This window comes from Chelonia mydas, chromosome 7 (genome assembly GCF_015237465.2).
Source record: "Chelonia mydas isolate rCheMyd1 chromosome 7, rCheMyd1.pri.v2, whole genome shotgun sequence".
Lineage (NCBI taxonomy): Eukaryota > Metazoa > Chordata > Testudines > Cheloniidae > Chelonia > Chelonia mydas.
This window is the reverse complement of record NC_057853.1, coordinates 122,248,609-122,276,110: the sequence shown is the minus strand read 5'-3', so window position 1 is coordinate 122,276,110 and position 27,502 is coordinate 122,248,609. Positions and strand designations below refer to the sequence as shown.

The window sequence follows — 27,502 nt, the reverse complement described above, 5'->3', positions numbered from 1 at the left end:
CCCCCAAGGGCCGTGGCCGGTTCCGAGAACTCAGGCTGTGACCGCTCTGGGCCGGCTCCGGGGCTCTCCCACGGGTGCTGTGTGGGCGCAGGGCGGGGCTCTAGGGCAGAAGCCCCCTGGGGCGGGGGCGGGGCTGAACTGGATGGGGGGAGCCCCTCGGTGCCACCGGTGCTGGGCCAGGCCCGTGGCACGCAGGGCACAGGGGCCAACGCAGCTGCCCCAGTTGTGCCCCCCAAGGCTCTCGGGGCGGGGGCGGGGGCAGACTGGCAGTGAGGGCGGAAGTAGTGGCCGTGGCCGACGAGGGGAAAAAAAAAAAAAAAAATCCCCTCTGCCCGTAGTAAAGATGGCGTCCAGCCCAGACCGGAAGTGCCCCCACTCCGGGGCCGGAAGGGGCGGCCGAGAGGGCGGAAGTGGGCCGCACGTGGTTTCCGCGTGGCCGGCGCCGCGGCTGCTGTGCCCCGCCAGGCTCGCGATGGGCAAGGCCGGGAGGCTCCGCTCCGGGGCCGCCCGCAAGCTCCGGCGCTGGCAGAAGGGCCACAGCAGCGACAGCAACCCCGAGAGCCGCCGCCACCGCCTGGCCGCCCGCAGCCGCTTCTTCAGCCGGCCCGCGGGTGAGCGGGGGCCGGGGCCCGGCAGGGGGCCGGGCTGGGGGGGCCAGGCAGGGGGCGGGGCTGGGGGGAGCCGGGGGAAGTGGGGGGCCGGGCTGTGGGAAGCGGGGCTGGGGGGGCCGGGCTGGGGAGGGCTAGGCAGGGGGCGGGGCTGGGGGAAGCGGGGCTGGGGGGGCCAGGCAGGGGGCCGGGGATGGGGGGGCCGGGCAGGGGGCGGGGATGTGGGAAGCGGGGCTGGGGGCGCTAGGCAGGGGGCGGGGCTGGGGGGAGCCGGGGGAAGTGGGGGGCCGGGCTGTGGGAAGCGGGGCTTGGGGGGCCGGGCTGGGGAGGGCTAGGCAGGGGGCGGGGCTGGGGGCGCCAGGTGGGGCTGCGGGACGCGGGGGGCCGCACTCTGTCCTTGAGGGGCCTGGGGCACAAGCCACCCCATCGATCTTCACACCCTGCTCCTCCTGGTGCTGGGGCCCCCAGGCTGCCCCCCGTGCGGAGCCCCTTTCTCGGGTCTCCTGTGGCGCTGGGTGGTGCAGGCTGGTCCCCCTGGGGTGCTTGTAGGGAGACGCTGGGGCCTGCAGGGGGGTGGGGCGGTCCTTGGGCTCTGGCCCAGTGCAACGTTGTGGCTCAGTCCAGTTTCCAGCTCCCTGGGGGACGGGGGAGGGAGTGGGGCGCAGCATGGGACTGGGGGGAACGGCTTGTCTGTCGGGGTGCTGGTCTCGGGGCAGAACTGACCCGCACCGGGCCATGGGGCCTGCTGCTGGGCGGTTGGCAGGCTGCGTCCGCTGTCCCAGGTGGGGGTTGTGTGGGAAGATCACGGGCTCTGGGTCGGGGCCTGCATGTCTGAGCGGAGCGCAGCGGTCCCGATCCTGGCTGGGGCCTCTGGGTGCGACTGCACTGCAGCAGGTGATGCAAAGCCTGACGTGCCGGGCCGCCGTCCCTGGACTTGAAAGATGCCAGGAAAACGTGCCCGGGTTATAAACCCCTTGGTGTCGTGAGTGCCGGGGGGCGGTGCTGGGAACCGGACCTGGCACTGACTCCTGTGCTGGGAGCTGCAGGAGGCCAAAGCACGGCCTGTGCCCTGGGGGTGTTGAAAACCCAGGTGCTGCGGGTAACGCTGGCTGGGATTTGTTTCTCTCACCCGTTTGGAAGTATCGCCTCTCAGCTCGGGAAGGGAAATGCTGCTCTGGCAACGCACAGTTACCTGCCACAGCCGGGGCCACAGGTGGTGAGAGCTGCCTGCTACCTTGGCGGGAATCAGAAGCTACCTGGACGCTGCCGGCGTCTCCGCATTGCACTGGCTAGGAGATGGCGACAGGGCTCTTGAGTTCCAGGACCCCCCTACCCTGACACAGCACAGCCAAGCATGCCTAAGGCTTTGCCTCCTGAGGGGGAGGAGGCTGGGTTGGATGGGCTGGCCTGGGGTGTCTGCACCCTGGTGAGCAGCCTTATAGACCCCCTGCTCCCTCGCTCACAGCTCTGCCTCCTCGGTGGTTCTGGCCCAGGGCTCTCGTTCCACACGCTGGAGATCTGTGACCCTGCCAGGCCGTCAGAGGTCCATGCGCTGCAGGCCTGGCCCGGCCCGGAGGACCCGTGCGAGGCCAGGTGTTGGGTGCCTGGGTGCGTTGGCTGCATGGCAGTGTGAGGATTAGGGCGCCAGCCTAGGGGAAGGGAGGAAATTCGGGTGTTGGTCTGGCCGGCCCTGAACATGTCCATCCCACAGAGAAGAGCGACCTGACTGTGGATGCCCTGAAGCTGCACAATGAGCTGCAGTCGGGGTCCGTGCGCTCGGAGCTGCCGGGCCAGGGCGCCCAGCTCCGCATGGAGGAGGACGACGGACCCGCTGTCAGCGAGAAGTCCTCGCGCACCTTTCTGAGCGGCTTGAGCGACTGCACCAACGTCACCTTCAGCAAAGTGCAGCGGTTCTGGGAGTCCAACTCCGCGGCGCACAGAGAGGTGGGTGGGGCGCTCAGCTTGCGGGCGGGGGAGACTCTGGCCTTTGCCTCGGGGGGGGGGGATGTGCACTTTGGGGCCTTTGTGAGCACGTTGCCCCCTGCCCACGGAGGGGGTGGGGTGGGGCGGCGTGTTCTGGGGCTGGGTTCTTGCCCCCCATCCTGGCCCAGACACCGCGGAGGGGGAGGGGTGGCGTGTTCTGGGGCCGGGTTCTTGCCCCCCAGCCTGGCCTGGACGCTGTGGAGGGGTGGGGCAGCGTGTTCTGGGGCTGGGTTCTTGCCCCCCATCCTGGCCCAGACACCGCGGAGGGGGAGGGGTGGCGTGTTCTGGGGCCGGGTTCTTGCCCCCCAGCCTGGCCTGGACGCTGTGGAGGGGTGGGGCAGCGTGTTCTGGGGCCAGGTTCTTGCCCCCCAGCCTGGCCTGGATGCTGTGGAGGGGTGGGGTGGCGTGTTCTGGGGCCGGGTTCTTGCCCCCCGGCCTGGCCCAGACACCGTGGAGGGGTGGGGCGGTGTGTTCTGGGGCCGGGTTCTTGCCCCCCGGCCTGGCCCGGACGCTGCGGAGGGGGAGGGGTGGCGTGTTCTGGGGCCGGGTTCTTGCCCCTCGGCCTGGCCCGGACGCTGCGGAGGGGGTGGGGCGGCGTGCTCTGGGGCCAGGCCTGCGTCCTGTGGTGCTCACCCGTCCCCTCCTGCGTGCTCTCGCAGATCTGTGCCGTGCTGGCTGCGGTGACGGAGGTGATCCGCTCACAGGGCGGCACGGAGAGTGAGACCGAGTACTTCGCTGCGCTGGTGAGTGGTTGTGTGCGTGGGGCAGGTCTCAGCTAGAGGTGGGGAGCAGCCTGTGCTAGGGGGCGCTGGAAGGGACTGTGACCTTCCCTCTGCACTGGGCTGTCCCGGGGTAGCTGGATGGGCTGCGTACGGCCAGGGGCTGCGGGGGTGTCCGTGCAGGGCCCTGGGTACTGTGGCAACAGAGCTCTGGCTAGGAGGGCCAGGTGCTGGACACCCCCCCCCCCCCCGCTGTGCTCGGTGGGGCTGAGCCCTGGGGCAGGGGGGTGGTTCCTTCAGCGAGCCAGAGGTGAAGCCGTCAGGCAGTGTGAGTTTGAGGGACATGGACTCCACCATGGTGGGCCTGGGGGTGTCCAGCCGGGGATCCCGGCCAGGCGGTTGCCGTGCATAGAGGGATGGGCTGGGGATCCGTGAGTGGCTCTTGGTGCAGCCCCAGAGGCTGCTTGCTCTGCTATCCCTGCCATGGAGCGCCAGCTGGGTCGTGGGCACTCCCTCCCCCCACCCCCGGGCTCGCCCCGGCCGGGCCCGGCAGCGGGGTCGCCCGCCGCCCCCGGGCTCGCCCCGGCCGGGCCCGGCAGCGGGGTCGCCCGCCGCCCCCGGGCTCGCCCCGGCCGGGCCCGGCAGCGGGGTCGCCCGCCGCCCCCGGGCTCGCCCCGGCCGGGCCCGGCAGCGGGGTCGCCCGCCGCCCCCGGGCTCGCCCCGGCCGGGCCCGGCAGCGGGGTCGCCCCCCTCACCCCGGCTGTGTTGCCAGATGACGACGCTGGAGGCCGTGGAGTCGCCGGAGTCGCTGGCTGCTGTCGCCTACCTGCTCAACCTGGTGCTGAAGCGGTGAGTCGCCCCCGCCCACGGGTTAGTTCACTGCCCCGGGGGGCTGGGGCCCGGGCAGGGTGAGGCAGGGGCCAGGGATGGAAACAAGGTGTAGGGGACAATGCGGGGTGCTGCTTGCAGGCTGGCTGGGCTGGGGGGAGGCACGGGGCGGGGGGCTGCAGGAAGCATTGTAACGTGTGCGGCTCTGAGCCCAGGGGCCTGTGCGGGGCCGTGTGGCCGCTGATGGCTGGTGTCTCCGAGTTGAGCTGGCAGGACCACCCGTGGCGGAGGGTCCCACTCACAAGGGGTCTCACCCTCGAGCTCCGGGGTGTGGAAGGGCTGGGAATCGCGGCTGGGGGTGTGGGGTGGAGGCAGTGCAGCGCATCTCCCATTGTCTCCCTCCCCGTGGCGGGCCCCCAGCCATGCTGATGCCCTCCCCCCCCGCCCGCAGGGTGCCAGGGCCCGTGCTGATAAAGAAGTTCTCGGACACCTCCAAAGTGTTGATGAGCATCATGGCCTCGCAGGCCAGCAGCGGCCCCTCCGCCCTGCGGTGGGTGAGTGCAGGACGTGGGCAGGGGGTCACTGGGGTGCAGCTGGCTGGGGGTTGTGAGCTGGGGCAGCTGGCTCGGACTCCCTGCCCTCAGCGAGGGTGTGACTGGTACAGGGCCATCCCCTTGTGCTGAGCTTGCGGGGGGGGAAGGACAGGGTGCGTGTGTCTCCCCCAGCATCCTGGGGTTCCTGCCGTCCCTGGATGGGTCAGGCGGGTGGGGGTGCTCGGTGCGGGGGAGGGGCAGTCTGACTTTTGGGGCTGGGGGGGGTCAGGCGTGCATGGGAAGAGCAGCCTGACTTGGGGGGCTGGTGGGGGGAGCCAGGCAGTTGCCCTGGCTTGGGAGGGTGGCACCGATACCCACGTGTCCCTGTTGGTCTCTCCCTGCAGGTGCTCTCCTGCCTGGCCACGCTGCTACGGAAGCAGGACCTGGCAGCCTGGAGCTACCCCGTCACGCTGCAGGTTTACCACGGCTTGCTGAGCTTCACGGTCCACGCCAAGCCCAAGGTGAGCCCATCGGGACCCTGTGGGGTGCCCCCTCCTGCCCCCCAAGTGGGGCCCTGTGTAGCTCTGCCCCAGTCTGCAGGGTCTTGCTAGGGCCTGGGTCTGGAGCTGCCTGGTCTGTGCGATGCCTTGGGCGCAGGGGTGCCAGCCCCGCGGGGGCTGGCCAAGCAGGCGGGTGCACTCCAGGGGCTCCCAGCCCTGGCCCTTGCAGGTGTTGGCCTCCCTGATCCTTGGCAGGAGGCTGCCTGGGGCACCCCCTGCTCACCCCGCTCCCATGCTCGGCAGGTGCGGAAGGAAGCGCAGCACGGCGTCTGTTCCATCCTGAAGGGCAGCGAGTTCCTGTTCGGGGACACGGCTCCCACACACCACCCAGCTGCACAGTCCACAGCCCGGTTCTGTGTGCAGGAGATCGAGAAGTCTGGAGGTACGGGAGGGACGGGGACGTGGGGTGCATGGCTGTGGGGGGTGCATGGGGACCTGGCTGGGACGTGGGGTGCACGGCTGTGGGAGGTGCATGGGGACCTGGCTGGGACGTGGGGCTACTGGGTGACTGCCGGGCTCTGGGGTCTGTGCTGGGCTTTTTGGCCCCTGGCCCCCATGCTGCTGCCCTTGAGCTGTGCGCTGTGGGTTCGGTGCTGAGCTCTCAGGGCCTGGCAGCCCCTGGCAGAGGGGTTCAGTCATGGGGGCCTCACTGGCCGGGCCGAGCAGGGGGCTGTTCTGTGTGTTCATCTCTGCCCCGTTTCCCAGGTACCAAGGAGGCCACCACCACCCTGCACGTCCTGACCCTGCTCCGGGACCTGCTGCCCTGCCTGCCCCTGGCCGCGGTGAAGACCTGCTGCGAGACCCTGCTCCGCGTCATGACCCTCAGCCATGTGGTGAGCAGCCGGCCGGGCTCCGGGAGGGAGGGGACCCATCACTGTCCTCGGCCCCCAGCTTCTCGCCCCGGGACCGACCAGGCGCTGTCTCCCGGCCGTGACACACCAGGGCTAGGACTGCACAGCGCCCGCTCCCTGCCGGCCGGGGCCAGCTCCGCGGGGTCAGGCAAGGGGGCCCTGCAGGGTACCGGGGTGTGTGCGGGGGACACCTGGACTCCATCTGCGACAATCCCGCCCCTTCCCGCTGGGTGCAGCGTTCGTGGGGCTCCCGGCTGGGGCTGGGATCTGCCCAGGCCTGTGGATCGAGGGGCTCAGTAGGGCAGCACCTTCCCCCATCGCTCCCTAACGCTGTGTCCTTTGCAGCTGGTGACGGCGTGTGCCATGCAGGCCTTCCACAGCCTCTTCACGGCCAAGCCTGGCCTGGCGTGCCTGTCTGCCGAGCTCAACGCCCAGATCATCACCGTGAGTGCCGGGGAGGGGGCTGAGGGATGGGGGCTGAGGGGGGGGGCGGGGTCACGGGGAGGGGGCTGAGGGGGGGCGGGTCATGGGGAGGGGGGCATCTTTCACTGAGCCCGCCCCGCCTTGCCCCGCCAGGCCCTGTATGACTACACGCCCAGCGAGAACGACCTGCAGCCCCTGCTGGCCTGGCTGGCCGTCATGGAGAAGGCACACGGCAACCTGGCCAGGTAACGGGCTGGCCCGGGATCGGGGTGGCAGGGGCTCCCATGGGGGGTCAGGTGCGGGGGCCCCTGGGGACGGGGGGGGGGCAGGGACCCCATGGGGGGTGATGGGAGGGAGAGCGGGGGCCCCTGTTGCGGGAAGGGGGGCGGGCAGGGGCTCTCCCTGGTGCTGGACCCTCTCTCTCTTGCAGGCTGCAGAGGGACCTGTGCTGGGGACACCTCCCCCGGCTCTTCACGGCTGCCGTGAGCTGCCTCCTCTCCCCCCACCCACAGGTGCTGGCGGCCGCGACCCAGACGCTCAAGGTACCGTGAGCAGCTGCTCCCCCCGTCCCGCCCTGGCCTGGCTGTCCTGGGGGGGCTATTCCAGCCCCCGCAATGGGGCACCAGGCTTTGCTCGGGCAGGCTGCGGTGGAGCGCTGCACGCTGGGATCTGCCCCGCTGCAGCCTGCTCCCGTCCCTGGCCCGCATGGGGCTGAGGGGCGTGGCTAACCCCTCCGTCCTGACTGCCCCCTGCAGGCTCTGCTGAGCGAGTGCGTTGCTCCCCACATGGCCGAGCTGGGGCCCGTTTCTGCCTCCGCCTCCGGACCCGCCTCCCACGTCTGCAGGATGTTCAGGTGAGCGGGGCCCGCCTGGCTGTGGGGCTGGGGCTGCCCCGTGGCCCCCTTCCCTCCCCACCTCCGGGCTCTTGTGCCTGCCCCGCGGGGAGCCCCGGGTGATGGGTGCCGGCACTGTGTGTCCTGCAGTGGCTGGCGGTGCTGAGCCCCGGGCGGTGCTGAGCCAGCGCTCTCTCCCGGTGCAGGGCGGTGGAGGAGGGCTTGACGTACCGATTCCACGCGGCGTGGGCCTCCGTGCTGCAGGTGCTGCGGGCCTTCTTCGAGACGTGCGGGAAGCAGTGCCATCCCTTCATGAGGAAGGTAAGGGGGCAGGGAGAGCCCTGGGTGCTCGCTCGGAGAGGGGCCTGGGCTCGGGGCTCTGGGGCTGGGCCTTGCAAATGCTTCTCATGATACAGTGGCTGCTGAGAGCCGGTCGGTGGCGCTGGCTTCCCAGATGTGGGCATTTGGGTGGCGAGTGGGCGCTTAAAGCCCTGTCCTGGGCATTCCAAGGGCCGTTCCAGGGTAGCAGGGTGGAGGGGGAGTCCAGCAGCGGCTTCCCAGACCTGGGCTGGCCTACGCTGCAGCAGCTGGCCCAGAGTGGGGGAGTGTGTGCATGGCACCCTGCTGCCCGGAGCCCGGGTTGCTATGGCTAAGGGGCTGCATGGCCCTGTGGGCCGGCTCTGCCCTTCCTGCCCCGGGGCGAAGGAGGTTCCAAGCGCTGTCCTGGGGCCAGAGATCTCTGGGTAGGCTTGGTCCTGCCTCCTTAGTCCACCCTGGCTGGTGCTGGCTGCGCTCCTCTTCAGAGGTGGCTGCACTGGCATGGCCCCACCTAGAGCGCCTGGGGATCTGCTCTGAGAAGGTCTCGGACTGTGGCCAGGCGTGCGACTGTCTCAGTGGGGCGGGCGGGGGACACACCTGTCTCTGGATGGGGGTTGCTCTCTGGCACAGGGACCCTCGGGGAGGAGTCCGTGTGACCACCCCGTCTCTGCTCTGCAGTGTCTCCAGTCCCTGTGCGACCTGCGCCACTCCCCACACTTCCCCCACACCAGCGAGCTGGACCGGGCGGTGGGGGCTGCTGTGGCCAGCATGGGCCCCGAGGTGCTGCTGCAGGCCGTGGCCCTGGAGATAGACGGCACGGAGTAAGTACGACCCCCAGGCAGCTGCAGGGAGCCACGGCTGGGCCTCACCCTCCTTCAGACAAACAGCTGGACGGGTCCAGGGGCCGGATCCCAACAGGGCTGTACCAGGAGCCCTAAACCTTTACGCATCTGCATGGAGTCATGGGGTCTGGTCTATGCCCCAGGCTGTCCCCAGTCTGCCGGGGGTGACCCCTTCAGTGGGCCGGACCCAGGGCCTCTCTCTGCACCGCAGGGACAGGACTCCCCACCGGGCCTCCGGCACCAGCAGTCCCTGTCTCTCCCCGGGGCTCCCTGCAGCGAATACAGCCAGGCCAGACTCCTGCAGAAGGCTTGTGCTGTAGCTTTGAGTGTTTCCAGGGACACAGGCAGCCCCTTCCAAACAAGGGAACTGGCTATTAGTCCCCTGGCCATGGGGGCTGGAAGCCCTTCGCCCCGCCCAGAGGGTGAAGGCTACAGCACAGACCCTTCTGGGCAGCCCAGCCACGCTCCAGTGAACCCCCCGGTCAGGCTGCGTCTGACCTCCTGAGCCAGTTCCCAGGTGTCACGGAGCCCCAGGGTCAGTGCTACAGCCCAGGAGGAAGAGTGAGACCCCTCGGGGGCCTGGCCCGCTGAAAGGTTCCTAAGAGCGTAAGAACAGCCATGCTGGGTCAGACCAGTGGCCCCTCCTGCCTGGTAGCCGTTGCTGGCCCTGTCCTCCAGGAACTTGCCGAGTTGGTTTTTGAACCCACTTCTACTTTTGGCCCTTTCAGCATCCCCTGGCAAGGAGTTCCACAGGCTGGCTGTGTGGTGTGACGTGCTCCATGCGGAGGTTCTCGCCCTCCGCCCTGTTAATGTCATTCGGTGACCCCATTCTGTGTGTTATGCGAAGGCCCCAACCCCTCCCGGTCTCCTCCCGCCCCGCTCCGCCCCAGCGCCTCCTGCACACCTCGGAACAGCGGATCCCCCGTGGGCGGGCGGGAGGTGCTGATCGGCGGGGCTGCCGGTGGGTGCTCACCACCCACCCTGTTTTCCCCGTGGGTGCTCCAGCCCCGGAGCGCCCATGGAGTCGGCGCCTAGGAAGTGAAGGAGCAAATAACACGTCCTTCTTCACTTTCTCCGCGCCAGTCACGATTTTATAGACCTGGATCCTCTCCCCCGAGTCTTCTCTTTGCCAAGATGAACTGTCCCAGCTTTTTTAATCCCTCGTGCGGGAGATGCTCCATCCCCTTCATCGCTTTTGTTGCCCTTCTCTGCACCTTTCCCGGTTCTCACCAAGGTTCCCTCTAGTTTTTCCCACCCGTGTGTGGAATGAATTTTATGTGCGCCAATATGGAAGCGACGTGTGATCCATCACCTCCATGTTGGTGCACGTAACAAAATTCATGCGGCAGGCGTGGGGCCAAGGGGTATGGAGGGGTTCAGGGCTGGGGCAGAGGGTTGGGTGCAGGGGGTGAGGGCTCTGGCTGGGGGTGTGGGCTCTGGGGTGGGGCCGGGGATGAGGAGCCCAGGGCTGGGGCAGGGGGTGAGGGCTCCGGCTGGGGTGGCAGGCTCTGGGGTAGGGGCCCAGATAAGGGGCTCAGGGCTGGGGCAGGCGGGGAGGGCTCTGGCTGGTGGGGAGGGCTCTGTGGTGGGGCCGGGGATGAGGGGCTCGGGGCTGGGGCAGAGGGTTGGGTGCAGGGGGTGAGGGCTCTGGCTGGGGATGTGGGCTCTGGGGTGGGGCTGGGGAGGAGGAGCTCAGGGCTGGGGCAGGGGGTGAGGGCTCTGTGGTGGGGCTGGGGATGAGGGGTAGGGGCCCGGATAAGGGGCTCAGGGCTGGGGCAGGGGGTGAGGGCTCTGTGGTGGGGCTGGGGAGGAGGGGTAGAGGGTTGGGTGCAGGGGGTGAGGGCTCTGGAGTGGGGCTGGGGATGAGGGGCTCAGGGCTGGGGCAGAGGGTTGGGTGCAGGGGGTGAGGCTTTGGGGTGCAGAAGGGTGCTCCAGGGCTACAGTGGGGAGAAAGGACTCTTCCCTCCTCCCCCCCCCCGCCCCCAGCTCTCTCTCCCTGAATCAGCATCTGGGCTGGGGGGGAGAGGCGGCAGCTCTGCTGTGGGAGGTCTGGGCTGGGGGAGGGCCGTGGCAGGTTGGGGGCCCCTCCCCTGGCTGCGGCACGTCCCCAGGCGGGTTCCCTGGGCACCTGCGCAGCGCTAAATGGGCTGCTGCACGGCCACGCAGCTTACAGAGAGCGTAGGTTCTAATGTGTCGTCTTTGAGAGGGGGCAGCCAGGTCTGTACTCGGTGTTCACGGTGTGGGCATGCCCCGGACGTATATAGGGGCAGTATGATATTTATTGTCTAATTATCTCTCCCTTTCCTAATGATTCCTAACATTGTTCGCTTTTTTGACGGCCGCTGCACATTGAGTGGATGTTTTCAGAGAACTCTCCACGGTGACCCCAGGATCTGTTTCTTGAGTGGGAACAGTTAATTCAGATTGCAGCGTTTTGGACGCATAGTTGGGATTGTTTTCCGATGGGCATTGCTTTGCATTTGTCAACGCTGAATTTCATCGGCCATTTTGCTGCCCAGTCACCCAGTTTTGTGAGGTCCCTTTGTAACTATTTGCAGTCAGCTTTGGACTATCTTGAGTAATTTTGTATTGTCCAAACTGTTGACCCCTTTTTCCAGATCGTTTGTAATGTGTTGAACAGCACTGGTCCCCGTCCAGATCCTTGGGGGACACTGCTGTTTACCTTGTTCCATTGTGAAAACTGACCGTATCTTCCTACATTTTGTTTTCTATCTTGTAACTAGTCACTGATCTGTGAGAGGTACCGTCCCTCTTATCCCGTGACTCCTTACTTTGCTTAAGAGCTTTTGGTGAGGGACCTTGTCAAAGGCTTTCCGAAAGTCCAAGTAAACTATAGCCACTGGATCCCCCCATCCACATGCTTATTGACCCCCTAAAAGAATTCCAGTAGATTGGTGAAGATTGAGTTCCCTTCACAAAAGCCATGTTGACTCTTCCCCAGTATATCACGTTCATCGGTCTGTGTGTCTGACGATTCTGTTCTTTAGTACAGTTTCAGTCCGTTTGCCTGGTACTGAAACCTGGCTTAGCGGCCAGTGTTTGCCGGGATCACCTCTGGAGCCTTTTTTTAATAATCAGCGTCACACTAGTTACCCTCCAGTCATTTGGGGCAGAAACTGATTTAATCCAGTTAGCAGTTCTGCAGTTTCACGTCTCAGTTCCTTCAGAACCCTTGGGTGAATCCCACCTGGTCCTGGGGACGTATTGCTGTTTATCAGTTTGTTCCCAACCTCCTCTAGTGACCTCTCAGCCTGGGACAGTTCCTCAGATTGTCACCTAAGAAGCCTGGCTCAGGCGTGGGAATTTCCCTCGCGCCCTCAGCCGGGAAGAGCAAAGCAAAGAGTTCATTTAGTTTCTCCGCAGCGGCCTTGTCTGCCTGGAGCTCTCCTTTCGCCCCACTGTCGCCTTGGCAGCTTCCTGCTTCCAGCGTAGGTGGTGGAGTGTTTGGTTTGTGTGAGCCTTTGGCCCGTTCTCCCGGACGCTGTTCCAGCACGGGGGGCGAAGCACCGATCCTGCGGAGCGCCCCCTGCTGCACCTCACCTGTGTGTTCCCTCCCCAGGGAGACGCTGGATTTCCCCCGCAGCTGGCTCCTGCCGGTGATTCGGGACCACGTCCAGGGCACGCGGCTCAGCTTCTTCACCAGCTATTTCCTGCCCCTGGCGGCCACCCTGAAAAGCAGAGGTAACTAGCGGGGGTGGGGGAGGGCCCCAAGGCGAGGCGCAGCCATGCTGCAGGCAACCCCTCCATTCAGCCTGGTGCAGGAGGCAGGGGGTATCCCCACACTGGGGGTGGGGTGAGCTGCTGGGGGGCATGGGGGCTGTCCCCAGAAGGCATGTCCCCATGGGGCACTGAGCCAACATGGCCCCCACAGGGCAGGGCAGGTAGATGGGGTGCACCCTGGCCCACCTGCTATGGGTTCAGAGGCCACGGTCTGGGTGCTCTGCTCCCCAGGGGCCCTGAGATCAGAGGCTGGTGGTGCCTTTGGTCTCTCAGACTCTGCTGCCCCCCATGGGCAGATTTGCCCCATCGCAGGTGGCCCCGGGACACTCCCCGGGATGCCCCTCCCCGGGTTAACTCTGGGGTCGCAGTCTGTAAGTACCCACGCAGGGAACGGGTACTGGAGGGTGGGCGCTGCTGTCTAGCCAAGGACGATCTAACGCGACCCGGGGCTGGAAGCTGGAGAGAGACACACCGAGGCAGGTAATCAGGCCTGGGTCTGTGCCAGGGCAGGGAATTAACCCCTGGAACGTCGCCCCGGGGCGGGTGGCTTCTCCGTCACTGACAGTGTTTAAATCCAGGTGACCGGCTCTGGGGTCGTTGCGGGGCTGTCCAGGGGTCAGACGAGCGGATCCCAGTGGGCCCTTCTGGCCGCAGGGTCTGGGCATCCCCTGCAGCCCTCGCGCCTCCCTTGTCTCTTTGCTGCAGCTGCGGAGCTGGCGCAGGCCGGGAAGAGTCTGGAGTCCAAGATCTATGACACGCTGCAGTGTCAGGTGAGAGGCTCGGGCCCTGGGGGTCACAGGGTGGGGTTCCCGGGAGCAGGGCCCGCAGCTAGGCTGGCTGGATCCTCGGGAGGGGCGGCTCTGCCGTGTCAGGCTGGTGTCCCCTCCGCCCCTTCACGCGCCTCCTTTACCTTTCAGATCTGGACCATGCTGCCAGGCTTCTGCACCAGGCCCACGGACTTGGCAGCCTCCTTCAAAGGGCTGGCGCAGACGCTGGGCATGGCCATCAGCGAGCGGGCAGACCTGCGGCTCACCGTCTGCCAGGCCCTGCGCACGCTCATCAGCAAGGGCTGCGAGACAGGTAAGGGCCGGGCCCTGGGGTGCCCCCTGCAAGGGGACTGGGCCACTCGGCAGGTGGAGGGGCACGTTGCTGGGGCAGGCGCGCATCCTTCAGCGGCCTGGGAGCTGCAGTGCGGCAGGGCCGAGGTCCAGTCTCTAGGGCCTTCAGTCAGCCCTGAGCCCCCCAGGGTGCTGGAATGCCCTCCCCCTTCCCCCCCTTCCCCCCCCCCCCCCCCCGCACCAGGAGGTGACCTGATTCCTTTGTTCCCCAGCCCTTTAGCTCTCACCTTGCAGGGGGGAAAGGCCAGGACATCAGTTGACAGGAAACAGGGTGTCGGCCATTCTCTGTGTCCAGACCCCTGCACACACCTGTCCTCTAGGGCTCTGCAGTGATCATACACCCTTACCCCACCACCTAAATACTGAAGAACTGCCTAGGGGAAACTGAGGCACCCCCACACTATTCAGAGGAAACATTAAGAACAGTCCTGCTTTGTCACAGAAGGTGCCAGGCGTGAGCAGCTGGATCCCTCTTGGGGCGGTGGGTGAGTCCGAGGGCCCCGGGTGCAGACCCTCACTGCTCTGTGCCCCTCCCCAGACGCCGAGCGGGCGGAGGTCGGCCGCTTCGCCAAGAACTTCCTGCCCATCCTGTTCAATGTGTACAGCCAGCCGGGGGACGCTGGGGAGGGCGCAGCCCATCGGCGCTCATTGCTGGACACCGTCCGCACGTACCTGACAATCACTGAGCAGCAGGTGAGGCGGGGGGGGGCGCGGACCAGCCCTGTGGGGCAGGGGGTAGCTTTGCGGCATAGGGCAGCGCAGCCAGCTGTAACGCTGGCATGGGGAGCCCATGGAAGCAGCTCCCTGCGGGGCCTGCCGCAGAACCAGCTGCTGGCGTCTAGGCGCTGCGGAGCCCAGGCCTCGGGATGCTGAGTGAGCATGGCTGGGGGGTCATTCCCCCTGCCAGGGGCCTCACAGGAATGCTGTGTCTGGGTAATGCCTCTGTGCTGGGGAGGAGCGCACCCCAGGGAGGTATTGAATGCCCTCTGGAGCCCCGGATCCCCGGCAGCCGCTCTCCAGCTGGGTCCCTGGCTGGCGCGGGGCTCGGCGCGGACCCTGGGGAGCTGCCAGCAGTGGGGATTGGACCCTGGGGGGCTCAAGGCTCCGCTGCCTGAACTATTGGCCTTACTCAGGGGCTGCCGCGTGCTCGCCACCTCCTGCGGGCCAGTGGGCAGAGCCGTGCTGAGCGGGGATTACGCGGGTGGGGTGCGGCCCCGAACTGATCCCGGGCCGGCGGCTCGTCCCCTCCTGCAGATGGTGTGCGGGTTCCTGGAGAAAGCCAGCGAGAAACTGACCAGCCCCGACAGCACCGAGTTCACCAGGTAATGCCGCAGGTTAGCGCTCTGCCTGCCGCGCCCCATCCCCGGGCCTGGGCACAGCCGAGCTGCTGGGGGGCACTGCACAGAGTGCTGGAAGGGACCCCCACAGTTCCTCCCCTCCACAGACTCATCCTGATCCCCCTTCTGACTGGGTGGGTTGTTTGCCCTGCTGGTGCTGGGGGGGTGGCCTGGAGCCTGCCTCTGCTGGTGGCTAGGAATGTCTCACTCGCGGTGGCGGTGTGGCCCTGGCCAGTGTCCCCCCCACTTGTTCTCACTGCTGCTGGGCGGGGGGGGCGCGGCGCTGAGATCCTTCCCCCCAGCAGGGAGCTGGGCAGAGTCCTGGACATCCCACCTCCCCTCCGCTAACCCCCTCTGCTGCAGGCTCTCCATCCTGGACCTGATAGTGGCCATGGCTCCCTACACCGACGAGCCCTCCCTGGGTGCCCTCTACCGCACCATCCAGCCCTCCCTGCAGGTGAGTCGCCCAGGCTGGGGCCGCGGAGCTGGGGCGGGAGGGGACTGGGCGCCCTGCGGGGGCCTCCAGGGTGCTCCACTTCCGGCTCCCCGGTCCCTCCATCCCTCGCTGCAGGCTCTCTGGAGGGGGCCTGGCTCCTGACGCCTCTCCCTGGATCTGGGGAGCGGAGAGGCTCTGCGGCACGGGGGTCTCTGGCTGAGGCTCGCTCAGTGGAGCGGGTCTGAGGCTGGCTCTCGGGGGGAGAGGTGCGGGCGGGGGCTTGGCTGACGTGTCTGGTGCCGTCTCCCCACAGAGTAAGGAGCACGGCATGCAGAAGAAGGCGTACCGCGTGCTGGAGGAGGTGTGCGCGGCTCCCCGGCTCCCCTGCCAGGCCTTCGTCCGCAGCCACCTGGCGGAGCTGAAGAGAGATCTGCTGGGCTCCCTGCAGAGCACCGCCTCCCCCGCCAAGAGGGTGAGCTGGGGCTGGGGGCAGGCGATGAGGAACCTGTGGGCGTGGGGCAGACGGCATGGCCCGGGGGGAAGGGGGGGCGCACAGGGGTGTCTCTGGATCTGACCGTGCTGCCCTGCTCCCCCCCCCAGCCACGGCTAAAGTGCCTGTTCCACATTGTGAAGCAGCTGACGGCTGAGCACGAGGACTTCGTCGTGGCCCTGGTCCCAGAGGTGAGCGGGGAGGGGGGTTTGGCCCCTGGGGCGGGAGGGTTCCCAGGGGGGGTGGCGCACGCAGCCGGGCTGTTCTATGGGAGCGGGCTCCCTGCAGAGGGCCGCTAAAACGTGGTGCGGGCGGTGCCGGGTGCCAGGGGCAGGCGCCGGAGGGGGCGGGCGGCGGGCGCCGGGGGTGGGTGCCGGTTCTGATGGTGTTTGCGCCGCCAGGTGATTCTCTGCACCAAGGAGGTGTCGGTGGGGGCCCGCAAGAACGCCTTTATGCTGCTGGTGGAGATGGGGCAGGCCTTCCTCCGCTTTGGCCCCACGCCGCAAGGTAAGGCGTCCCTGCCCCCTTCCTGCCTGGGCCCTGCTCCCAGCCCGCTCTGGACCCCTGGGTCCTCCGATTTCCACCCCCATCCATGCCAAGGCCTCTCCAATGCTCATTCCACCAGCCCAGCCATATAGCTGCTTCCAGCCCCCTCTGTGGGAGGCCCTGCCTACCCCTCTGTCCCGGCCCCGTGGGGCGCAAAGGCCTGTCCTGCACGGCCCCGGTGGCCAGCATGCCTTCCAGTCCCCTGCCCGTGCTGTGGGCTGCAGTGGGGCCTGCCGGGGCCGGGCACCAGGGCTAGCCTGGCGGAGGCCCCGAGCGGAGCCGGGAGGCCTTGGAGCTGCCACGGGCAGGGCCGAGCTAACGTGGGGCCGTCCCTCCCCGCACAGGTGCCATGCAGCGGTTCCTGCTCCTGGTCTACGCGGGGCTGACGGGCTCGGTCACCATGGTCAGCTGCACCGTGCTGGCGTTGACCCGCCTCCTCTTCCAGTTCAGAGGTGAGGGGCTCTGTGGGGAGGGGTGGGAAGGGCTGGGCTGGGGCGGGGGCTGGAACCCCGGCTGCTCGCCTGGACGCAGGGCTGAGCAAGGGGTGTCCGCCCCCCTGCGGCCGGGGCAGCCCCCGGGCACCTCCGCTGGCACTCGCAGCCGGGCCCGGGGGTGGGAAGTGCCCCAGCCGCGGGGGCGCTGTGTGCACGTGGGGAGCACCGTCGGGGCCCGCTGCACCCCTGGGCCAGCGGCCAGGGGCGCTGAGGCCGGTCAGAAGGCGGGGCGAGAGGGAAGGCCCCGCCCCATGGCTAAGGGGGCTGGCGCTGAGCACAGGTGGTGCTGGGCAAGCGTGTCCTGAGCCAGACTCTCTCCAGCCTTCTCCCCCGGCTCCACCCCCCGGGGCTGCTGCTGCCCCAGCCTGGGGGGCTGGGGGGACCCCGCTGCCCGGCCTGAGCCCTGTGCCTCTTGCAGATCACATGGGGCTGGCCGTGGCGGAGCAGCTGCTGCAGAACGTCTGCCTGCTGCTGGGCTCGCGCACGCGGGACGTGGTCAAGGCGGCCCTGGGCTTCCTCAAGGCGGCCCTGCTGCTGGTGGACGCCCAGCTGCTGGCCAAGCACGTCCAGACCATGGTGAGTCGGGGCCGGGGGGGGGGCCGGCCGGGGGGCCTCCAGAGAGGGAGCGGCTGCCCTTAGAACAGGGTCCCTGCCAGGCCTACGTGGGTCCTGCCCACAAGCTGGGGGCACATGGAGGGGCCCTTCCCTTGCTCTGGCTGCCTGCCCCATCTAGGGCCATTGGGGCCCAATCCTGGCCCTGAGGTGGATGCTGCCAATCGCTGTTCCTAGTGACCCACGCGAGGCCTGCCCTGCAGCGCGGGGGCCCGGGCGAGGCTCTTTTCCCACAACAGCTGCCAGGGGTCACTGGGCTCCGGCCGACTGCCCAGTGCCTGGGCTCTGAGCGCGCAGGGGGAGCACCCGCTGCCAGGCACCCACCCAGCGCCAGCTTCCCCCTCCCAGCTGGCAGGGGAGGGTGGCAGGGCTGTGAGAGCTTGGGGGGCAGGGGTGACCGTGCAGGGAGGGTGAGGCCTGGCTGAGGAGTGGGGCCCATGGGCAGGGGGAGATGGTGCAGGGGTGAAGTGTGCTGTCCCATGGGGGTGGGGGATTGTGGTGGGGGGAACACGCATCCTGTCCCTGGAGATCGTAGGGGGGTGCCTGCACATTCTCTTGTGGGGATGGGGATGGGGCAGGCACGATCTGTCCCGGGGCGGAGGATGGGGGGGCGCTGTCCCAGGGACTGGGGGTGATGTGCGCTGGCTGGGGATGGGGGACGCGTGCCGTCCAGGGGCGGGGGGACGGATGGACGGGACAGGACGCGTGCTGTCCCGGGGACTGGGGGTGACGCGCTCTGTCCCGGGGGGGGCGCTGTCCCAGGGACTGGGGGTGATGTGCGCTGGCTGGGGATGGGGGACGCGTGCCGTCCGGGGGCGGGGGGACGGATGGACGGGACAGGACGCGTGCTGTCCCGGGGACTGGGGGTGACGCGCTCTGTCCCGGCAGCTGGAGGCCGTGGGGCGCCTGACGGACGACATGCGACGTCACTTCCGCATGAAGCTGAGAAATCTCTTCACCAAGTTCATCCGGAAGTTCGGGTGAGCGGGCTGGGGAGTGGGGGGGCTGCGGGGCTCGCGCTCGGGCCGCAGGCCAGCCGGGGGGCTCCAGCGCATGGGCTGTCCCCTGGCTTTGAGCTGGGCGGGGGGTGCATGTCTGGGGGAGGGCAGGCTGCTCTGTGTCGGGGGGTGTCGATCAGGGGGCTGTGCCAGGCTGGGGGTTGCTGAGCTCTCTCTCTCGGCCCCCAGCTTCGAGCTGGTGCGGGGGGTGCATGCCTGGGGGAGGGCAGGCTGCTCTGTGTCGGGGGTGTCGATCAGGGGGCTGTGCCAGGCTGGGGGTTGCTGAGCTCTCTCTCTCGGCCCCCAGCTTCGAGCTGGGCGGGGGGTGCATGCCTGGGGGAGGGCAGGCTGCTCTGTTTCGGGGGTGTCGATCGGGGGCTGTGCCAGGCTGGGGGTTGCTGAGCTCTCTCTCTCGGCCCCCAGCTTCGAGCTGGTGCGGGGGGTGCATGCCTGGGGGAGGGCAGGCTGCTCTGTGTCGGGGGTGTCGATCGGGGGCTGTGCCAGGCTGGGGGTTGCTGAGCTCTCTCTCTCGGCCCCCAGCTTCGAGCTGGTGCGGGGGGTGCATGTCTGGGGGAGGGCAGGCTGCTCTGTGTCGGGGGTGTCGATCAGGGGGCTGTGCCAGGCTGGGGGTTGCTGAGCTCTCTCTCTCGGCCCCCAGCTTCGAGCTGGGCGGGGGGTGCATGCCTGGGGGAGGGGAGGCTGCTCTGTGTCGGGGGTGTCGATCGGGGGCTGTGCCAGGCTGGGGGTTGCTGAGCTCTCTCTCTCGGCCCCCAGCTTCGAGCTGGGCGGGGGGTGCATGCCTGGGGGAGGGCAGGCTGCTCTGTGTCGGGGGTGTCGATCGGGGGCTGTGCCAGGCTGGGGGTTGCTGAGCTCTCTCTCTCGGCCCCCAGCTTCGAGCTGGGCGGGGGGTGCATGTCTGGGGGAGGGCAGGCTGCTCTGTGTCGGGGGTGTCGATCAGGGGGCTGTGCCAGGTTGGGGTTGCTGAGCTCTCTCTCTCGGCCCCCAGCTTCGAGCTGGGCGGGGGGTGCATGCCTGGGGGAGGGCAGGCTGCTCTGTGTCGGGGTGTCGATCAGGGGGCTGTGCCAGGCTGGGGGTTGCTGAGCTCTCTCTCTCGGCCCCCAGCTTCGAGGTGGGCGGGGGGTGCATGCCTGGGGGAGGGCAGGCTGCTCTGTGTCGGGGGTGTCGATCGGGGGCTGTGCCAGGCTGGGGGTTGCTGAGCTCTCTCTCTCTCTCGGCCCCCAGCTTCGAGCTGGGCGGGGGGTGCATGCCTGGGGGAGGGCAGGCTGCTCTGTGTCGGGGGTGTCGATCGGGGGGCTGTGCCAGGCTGGGGGTTGCTGAGCTCTCTCTCTCGGCCCCCAGCTTCGAGCTGGTGCGGGGGGTGCATGCCTGGGGGAGGGCAGGCTGCTCTGTGTCGGGGGTGTCGATCGGGGGGCTGTGCCAGGCTGGGGGTTGCTGAGCTCTCTCTCTCGGCCCCCAGCTTCGAGCTGGGCGGGGGGTGCATGTCTGGGGGAGGGCAGGCTGCTCTGTGTCGGGGGTGTCGATCAGGGGGCTGTGCCAGGCTGGGGGTTGCTGAGCTCTCTCTCACGGCCCCCAGCTTCGAGCTGGGCGGGGGGTGCATGCCTGGGGGAGGGCAGGCTGCTCTGTGTCGGGGGTGTCGATCGGGGGCTGTGCCAGGCTGGGGGTTGCTGAGCTCTCTCTCTCGGCCCCCAGCTTCGAGCTGGTGCGGGGGGTGCATGCCTGGGGGAGGGCAGGCTGCTCTGTGTCGGGGGTGTCGATCGGGGGCTGTGCCAGGCTGGGGGTTGCTGAGCTCTCTCTCTCGGCCCCCAGCTTCGAGCTGGGCGGGGGGGTGCATGCCTGGGGGAGGGCAGGCTGCTCTGTGTCGGGGGTGTCGATCAGGGGGCTGTGCCAGGCTGGGGGTTGCTGAGCTCTCTCTCTCGGCCCCCAGCTTCGAGCTGGTGCGGGGGATGCATGTCTGGGGGAGGGCAGGCTGCTCTGTGTCGGGGGTGTCGATCGGGGGCTGTGCCAGGCTGGGGGTTGCTGAGCTCTCTCTCTCGGCCCCCAGCTTCGAGCTGGTGCGGGGGGGGCATGCCTGGGGGAGGGGAGGCTGCTCTGTGTCGGGGGTGTCGATCGGGGGCTGTGCCCGGCTGGGGGTTGCTGAGCTCTCTCTCTCGGCCCCCAGCTTCGAGCTGGTGCGGGGGGTGCATGCCTGGGGGAGGGCGGGCTGCTCTGTGTCGGGGGTGTCGATCGGGGGCTGTGCCAGGCTGGGGGTTGCTGAGCTCTCTCTCTCGGCCCCCAGCTTCGAGCTGGTGCGGGGGGTGCATGCCTGGGGGAGGGGAGGCTGCTCTGTGTCGGGGGTGTCGATCGGGGGCTGTGCCAGGCTGGGGGTTGCTGAGCTCTCTCTCTCGGCCCCCAGCTTCGAGCTGGGCGGGGGGTGCATGCCTGGGGGAGGGCAGGCTGCTCTGTGTCGGGGGTGTCGATCGGGGGCTGTGCCAGGCTGGGGGTTGCTGAGCTCTCTCTCTCGGCCCCCAGCTTCGAGCTGGTGCGGGGGGTGCATGTCTGGGGGAGGGCAGGCTGCTCTGTGTCGGGGGTGTCGATCGGGGGCTGTGCCAGGCTGGGGGTTGCTGAGCTCTCTCTCTCGGCCCCCAGCTTCGAGCTGGTGCGGGGGGTGCATGCCTGGGGGAGGGCAGGCTGCTCTGTGTCGGGGGTGTCGATCGGGGGCTGTGCCAGGCTGGGGGTTGCTGAGCTCTCTCTCTCGGCCCCCAGCTTCGAGCTGGTGCGGGGGCTGCTGCCCGCCGAGTTCCACAAGGTGCTGCTCAATATCCGCAAGGCGGAGGCCCGGAGCCGCAAGCAGCGAGCCCTGAAGCAGGCGGTGGCCGCGAGCGAGGAGGAGGTGCCGGTGCAGCCCAGGGGAGACAGGTACTGCGGGGAGGGCAGCCCAGGGCCTGGCACGTGGGGAGCCTCTGCCAGCCACGGCGCTGCCTGGCTTGTCCCTCAGGAGACACCTGGGCCCAGGGCTGGGTTCCTCAGGAGTGGGGGAGTGGGGTGAATGACGCCCCAGGGCCTGCGCTGGGGGATGGCGTGGGGTTGGGGAGGGGTTCTCGCGCCCCAGGGCCTATGCTGGGGGTGGCATGGGGCTGCGAGGGTGTCTCGCCCCGGGGCTGGGCTGGGCTGGGGGGTCTCGTGCTGGGCACTCTGCATTGGCCTGGCACAGCACCCTTTGCCGACTCTCTCCGTCCCAGCGTGGAGGAGCTCCTGGCCGACTCAGACTCAGAGGAGGAGGAGGGCGAGAGGCGTGGCGGCAGAGAGCAGAGGAAGCAGGCACGGCAGAAGAGCCAGGCCTGGCTGAAGGAAGGCGAAGGGGACGAACCCCTCAACTTTCTGGACCCCAACGTGGCCCAGAGGGTGCTGGGTAAGGAGCGGCTGACGGGGCCCAGCATTGAGCCATGGCAGGACGTGGCTGTGTCAGCTCGGGGACCTCGGCCGTTGCCCCTGCTGTCCGGGTCAGTCCCCATCCCCCAGTGCACGCAGGCTGGGCTTTGGGGGGCTGTGCACGATGGGGATAGCCATGGGCATGCCCCAGTTGGGGGTGGGTTGGGTGGCTGGCCAGCCATGTTCCCAGCCAGGGCACCTCTTGGCTCGAGCCGCGTCTGCCCCGGGCTCGCTAACCCCTCTGTCTCTCGGCTGAACCAGCTACGAAGCCGGGCAGCGGCAGGCCTAGGGGAGCGAGCCATGACTTCAAGGTGTCGGCGGACGGACGCCTGGTTATCCGCGAGGGCCCCGAGGACGAGGACGACGAGGGAGCCAAAGGTACCGACCCGGGTGGAGAATGCGGGGACCCGGCTCCCTCACACCTCCTCTGGAGGCTCAGCGACCTGCTCCGGGTTCACCTCCTCCCACCCAATGCTCCACGTTGGGCCGCCCCCTCCCTGCCCCAGTGCCCGCAGCTGGCATGCTGTGTGATGGGGCATGGGCCCTGGAATGTCTCCTGGCCCTGGGCATGGGGTCTGGGGTCACCCCTCTGCTGGGCTCATGGCAGCCTGGGCAGTGCTGGGGCAGCCTCACGCCGGGCGGGGGCGCTCTTTTGAGCTGTGGGGCTGCCCGGCCACACGCACCTGGTGACATGGGGCAGCCATAGCAGGCAGGTCTCCCCTCCTGGCAAAGGCACCCTGGGGCCCCCCCACACCCCTGCTGGGCACAGCAGCAGGGGAGCCGTGTCCGTCCCTGAGCCACCCTCCGTCTGGCTGTGCCGAGGCAGGAGGTCCAGCCCCGGTGCCGGGTGGGTCAGGGCCCTGGCTCCCGGCTCTGACCCAGCTGTTCTTTGCTCCAGGAGTGGATGAGGAGATGGCCGACCTGATGCAGGAAGTGGGGATCCGGAGCGTAAGTACCAGCACTTGCCCCCAGGGCCGGGGTAGGGTTCAGGCCAGTCACGCCCTGCGGCCCCAGTGGGGGCTCGTTCCGGGGAGAGACTGGGACCAGGGCAGGCCCTTGTCTCTGCCTGGGGCACAGCCTTGTGGGCAGGGCCTCACCAGCAAAGCAGATACTCATGGCGGGGATGGCGGCCCTAGAGGGATGGGGGGAGCGGGGGTCCCAGCTGCTCCTGGCTGAGCTGCCCTCTCCCTGCAGAAGAAGGCTCAGAAGCGCCGGTTCCGGGAGGAGGTGGAGGACGAGGAGCCGGAGGATGGGACCCAGGCACACTACAAAGGTGACTCCAGGCTGCACGGTGCTGGCTCCAGCGTGCGTGGGGGCCGGCCGGCCCGCTGCCCCCAGCCCCTGCGCAGCCGGCCGGCTCCCCGAGGGCGGGGCGTCCCGAGGCCTCAGCGTTGGCTCCAGCCCCCAGCTCCTGCGGCTGGAGCTGGGTTCTGGGTGGGCTCTGGCTTCCTGCGGGAGCGCTGGGCTTGGAGCCTGGTTCCAAGGCTGGGCTCAGTCACTGGCACACCCTGGCAGCCCCGGGGATCGCCCCCACCTTGCCCACGGCCAGGGGCAGAACTCAGGGGTGTGGGATGCCCAGCTCTGTGCTGTTCCTGCCTCTCGCCCTCCCCTGGGCTGAGACCATGAACCCGGGCCCCCCCCCCTTCCCAATCTCAGACCCGGAGCTGCATCTGATGCACGTTTTGCTGCTATTTTTCAGCTGGAGGCTCCGGCATCCACCGGCGGCTGGGCGCAGGGCCGGTGCTGGGGGCAGACTACAAGGCCAAGGTGAGGCAGGGGGAGGCACTTTCCATGGGCTCTCAGGGGGGCAGGCTGAGGGAGCTGGGGGTGGAATAAAGCAGATTCCGGGGGGGATGGGAGGGTGTCGTCCCCCCTGGCTGCAGGGCCCCGTGTCCAGGGGCTTTGGGGTCTGGCCTGGGAGGGAGCAGATGGCAGGGCAGTGCTGTTGCCTGGCACCCCCCCTTTGCAGCGTGTGGGGCTGGGGCACGGCTGCTCTGCTGCCCGAGGCCCTGCACACGACAGGAAGAGTCGCCTGGGGGCATTTCCCAGCCTGGAGCTGCAGCGTTTCCCTGGCCATGGGTGCAGGGGGCCCTGCCCTGGGGTGCGTTCCCTGGGATTGTCTCTCTGCCCTCACGGTCTCCTGGCCTGGTTCCCTCCCTGGAGCAGGTCTCTGCAGGGCTGGCATGGCCCAGCGGCCGCCCCTGACCAGGGGTGGACTGCAGCCCTGCTGCCTGGTCCTGGAGGTGGCTACAGCCAGGCCGGGCTCTGGGCTTGGTGAGAGGGGTGGGGCTGGACCCTGCTGGCCCCGTGGCTGCATCGGGGCCCCCTGCCCAGGGCTGTCAGCATGCCTGCCCCGACCTGGGTGTGCTGGTTCCTCACCCCCCCGTGTGCTCCCCAGAAAGGCCGAGGTGACGTGAAGAAGAAAGGCCGGCTGGACCCCTACGCCTACATCCCGCTGAACAGAGCCAAGCTCAACCGAAGGTGAGGCTGGGCTGGAACTGGAGTGAAGCCAGGAGTAGATCCCTTTGCTCCGTAACCCTGTGTGTGGCCCTGCCAGCGCCCCCTGCTGGGAGAGGCCGGGACTGGAGTAGCCAGGAGCCCCCCCCGCCAGTGCCCTGCCCCCCTCCCCACAGCACCCCCTGCTGGGAGAGGCCGGGACTAGAGTACCCGGGAGCCCTCCCCCGACACACACAGCCAGTGCCCTGCCCTGCTCCCCACAGCACCCCCTGCTGGGAGAGGCCGGGGCTGGAGTAGCCAGGAGCCCTCCCCCCACACACACAGCCAGTGCTCTGCCCCCCTTCCCACAGCACCCCCTGCTGGGAGAGGCCAGGGCTGGAGTAACCGGGAGCCCCCCACAGCCGGTGCTCTGCCCCCCTCCCCACAGCGCCCCCTGCTGGGAGAGGCCGGGGCTGGAGTAGCCGGGAGGCCCCCACACCCCACACACACACAGAGCCAGTGCTCTGCCCCCCTCCCCACAGCACCCCCTGCTGGGAGAGGCCGGGGCTGGAGTAGCCAGGAGCCCTCCCCCCACACACACAGCCAGTGCCCTGCCCCCCTCCCCACAGCGCCCCCTGCTGGGAGAGGCCGGGGCTGGAGTAGCCGGGAGGCCCCCACACCCCACACACACACACAGCCAGTGCCCTGCCCCCCTCCCCACAGCGCCCCCTGCTGGGAGAGGCCGGGGCTGGAGTAGCCAGGAGCCCTCCCCCCCCCCCCCACACAGCCAGTGCCCTGCCCCCCTCCCCACAGCACCCCCTGCTGGGAGAGGCCGGGGCTGGAGTAGCCGGGAGGCCCCCACACCCCACACACACACACAGCCAGTGCTCTGCCCCCCTCCCCACAGCGCCCCCTGCTGGGAGAGGCCAGGCGCTCCCCAGCTCGGTGGCTTGCTGTGCAGCTGGCTTTGGGCAGTGCCCGCTCTAACCTGTGCCCCCTGCTCCTGCCCCCGCCCAGGAAGAAGGCGAAGATGCAGGGACAGTTCAAGGGGCTGATGAAGGGGGCCCAGCGGGGTGCGCAGACCGGCCGCAAGCACCGCCAGAAGGAGCGTCGCGTGTGAGGCGGGGTCCCCCAGGGCTTTGAACACCCCTTCCCCCGACGCCCGCTGCCATCTTCGAAGACCCTCCCAGGCCGGACGCTGTTCCCTGCCCGCCCAGAGCCCCGTCTGCCCTTCCTGGGGCTGGTGGTTGGGGGCAGGGCGGGGGCTCAGCGTGGCCCCGGCAGGAGGAGATGGACACGGGTGGTGCGAGGTTTGTTGGGAGCCACCCACGCCCCCCTTGTTCCGGACACGGGTGGGCTCCCAGCTGCAGCTGGGCCCTCTGTTTTGGGGAGGAGGAAGCTGCCTTGTCACGGAGCCAGGCTGGGGAGTGGGGCGAGCCAGTGACTGGCTGCATTGAACCAGAGTGGTGAGAAATAAACACGGTGCCCACCTCACGCGGCTCCCTTGCCGTTCATCCTGCCAGCAGGGCCCTGCTGTGCGGGGACAGTGCCCGGGGTGGCACCAGAGTGAGCGGCGGGGCCAGGCCCCATCGCTCCTCCCCAACTCTGCCCATTAACCCTCCCCGCTGTGCCTGGTTCCAGCCTCCCAGCAGCCTCCTGCTGCCCCCCCATCCCATGCTGTGCTCAGACCCATGGCGGGTTCATCCAGTGCCCTGCGCCCATGGGGCCTGGAAACGGGACCTGCCCTGGCACTCTGGGGTGTGGCTGGGCAGAAAGCAGCCGTGGGGAGGCTGGGGGAACTGTACGCTCACTCCGTTCGCGCCCGCTGGCTTGTGGGGCTGAGAGCCGGGCTGCCGGCCAGTCCCCCCAGCCTGTCCCAGCCGGCTCTGCTAGGGCGCGGTGTGTCCCATCCCTGGGCCGGGGCCTGCCGGGGGCGCTCTAACCGGGCTGGACTCCGCTGCTCCGAGCGGGAGCATTGACCCCCCCGGCCTCCCACCGCATGCAGGCTCGTGCTGCTCCGAGGCCCGTGTGGTTTGTTAGCACTGTGCGTGTATGCGAGGAGACCCTCGCCCCCTGAAGCGGGCTGTAGACCCCGCTGGGCTGGGCCAGGAGAGGGTGGGGACGAGCTGAGGAATGTCTCCGAAAGGCCTCACGGCCCAGCCAGGGCCTCGCCGGGCAGCCGCGCTGGTCAGTGCACCAGGGAGGAAAGCGGGGCTGGGGAAACTAGGCCGCTCGATCTTCTGCCTTGGCAGTGCAGCCTCGCCAGCCCGCTGTGCCAGAGCAAAGGAGCCAACAGGTCCCCCAGCCCAGCCCAGGACCCGGCGTTGGGCCTAAGCCTAAACCACTGTGGTCACAGGCGGGGAGCAGGGGGAGCAGGGGGCCCCCCCAGGCTGAGGCCCCTGACCGGGAAGTGAGTAGGGCAGGCAGCCAGATGATCCCAGCGTGGGGCCTGCACCTCATGCTGCCCGCAGAGGGAGGCAAATCCCCCCCAAGGTTGCTGCCAGTCTCGGGGGGGGGGATTCCTAAGGTGACCAGTTAGCCCCTGCGCAGGGGAGCAAGACCCATGGGCCGTGTCCCTGGGGGGATTCTCTGGGGAGCCTCAGAGCCCCAGCCCTGAGGAAGGAGGAACAAAAAAATCCAGCCAGGACCCAGCTAATGGTGCAGTGGGTCTTTCTCTCCTTGGCCAGCGCGGAGCCCCCTGTCATGTCCTCTGTACCCAGCAAACACGCCGTGGTGGAGCCCCGTGGCCCCGGGGGGCACTAAATCCCCGTGTTTCTAACTGTGCCCCCTGCCAGGCCTGCTGCAGCCACACTGCTGCTCCGACAGTGTCCAAACCTGAGCGCTGAGCACCCCCAGGGGGGTCGCATACCCAATTCCTATACACCCCCTGCTGCCCCGTTCCCTTCCCCCGGGGCTAGGGTGCTGCTGGGTCTCCTCACCTGGGCATTGTCTGTGGGGTGCACAGGAATTGCCACCATGGCAGACGGCAGGATGTCCCCATGGGTCAGGTCAGCTCAAGCCGTGAAGCAGTAGAGGCTGTCGCCCAGCTAACCCTGACTACTTCCTCTCGTAACTCTGGCTCTTCTTGGTAGAGCACAATGTCCCGTGCTGCTTGGAGCCTGCCGGGGGTGTGAACCGGGGCAATGGCCTGCTTTGCCGGGGGGGGTTAAAGCTGAAATCGAACAAACTAGCGGTGCCCAGTTGGTAAGTGTTGTACTGGGACGGAATCGACTCGGGTAACCCCTTTCACTGGGGCCAGGGAGCTTTGGCGTCCTCCATTTTACCTTAGGCAGCACGTCTCACATCTGGGCACTTGGTTGTTAACCACCAGCAGTGTATTAACTTGGCCTGAGCGAAGGGTTCGCCAG

The 27,502-nt window shown here is 68.5% G+C and overlaps 1 protein-coding gene across 2 annotated transcripts; it reads left to right on the top strand.

The window, feature by feature from the left end:
• Nucleotides 1-335: 335 nt before the first annotated feature.
• On the top strand, nucleotides 336-25,628 carry RRP12 (ribosomal RNA processing 12 homolog). 2 transcript variants are annotated; one of them, XR_006292277.1, is made up of 35 exons: nucleotides 380-611; nucleotides 2,320-2,552; nucleotides 3,251-3,334; nucleotides 4,083-4,159; nucleotides 4,590-4,692; nucleotides 5,076-5,192; nucleotides 5,475-5,613; nucleotides 5,937-6,064; nucleotides 6,428-6,526; nucleotides 6,659-6,750; nucleotides 6,936-7,047; nucleotides 7,261-7,358; nucleotides 7,544-7,658; nucleotides 8,334-8,476; nucleotides 12,078-12,199; nucleotides 12,944-13,008; nucleotides 13,156-13,318; nucleotides 13,895-14,049; nucleotides 14,611-14,678; nucleotides 15,057-15,150; nucleotides 15,443-15,601; nucleotides 15,730-15,810; nucleotides 16,021-16,126; nucleotides 16,510-16,617; nucleotides 17,078-17,235; nucleotides 18,160-18,251; nucleotides 21,033-21,185; nucleotides 21,509-21,678; nucleotides 21,960-22,076; nucleotides 22,597-22,646; nucleotides 22,893-22,971; nucleotides 23,398-23,465; nucleotides 24,097-24,179; nucleotides 25,152-25,370; nucleotides 25,406-25,628. XR_006292277.1 is itself a non-coding variant. In XM_037905096.2 (34 exons), exons 1-34 carry the CDS (start codon nucleotides 344-346, stop codon nucleotides 25,252-25,254), a joined length of 4,002 nt encoding a protein of 1,333 aa, XP_037761024.2. In that variant the 5' UTR covers nucleotides 336-343; the 3' UTR covers nucleotides 25,255-25,628. The 2 variants fall into 2 exon arrangements, 1 of the variants encoding a protein (XP_037761024.2); XM_037905096.2 differs by having other exon boundaries at nucleotides 336-611; nucleotides 25,152-25,628.
• Nucleotides 25,629-27,502: the final 1,874 nt, after the last annotated feature.

Bases quoted from the DNA above. Each gene is read 5' to 3' on its own strand.
- RRP12 (XM_037905096.2), top strand. From the start codon at position 344: ATGGCGTCCAGCCCAGACCGGAAGTGCCCCCACTCCGGGGCCGGAAGG. The intron at 7,359-7,543 runs GTGAGCGGGGCC...CTCCCGGTGCAG, and splicing joins CACGTCTGCAGGATGTTCAG to GGCGGTGGAGGAGGGCTTGA. The intron at 21,186-21,508 runs GTACTGCGGGGA...TCTCCGTCCCAG, and splicing joins GTGCAGCCCAGGGGAGACAG to CGTGGAGGAGCTCCTGGCCG.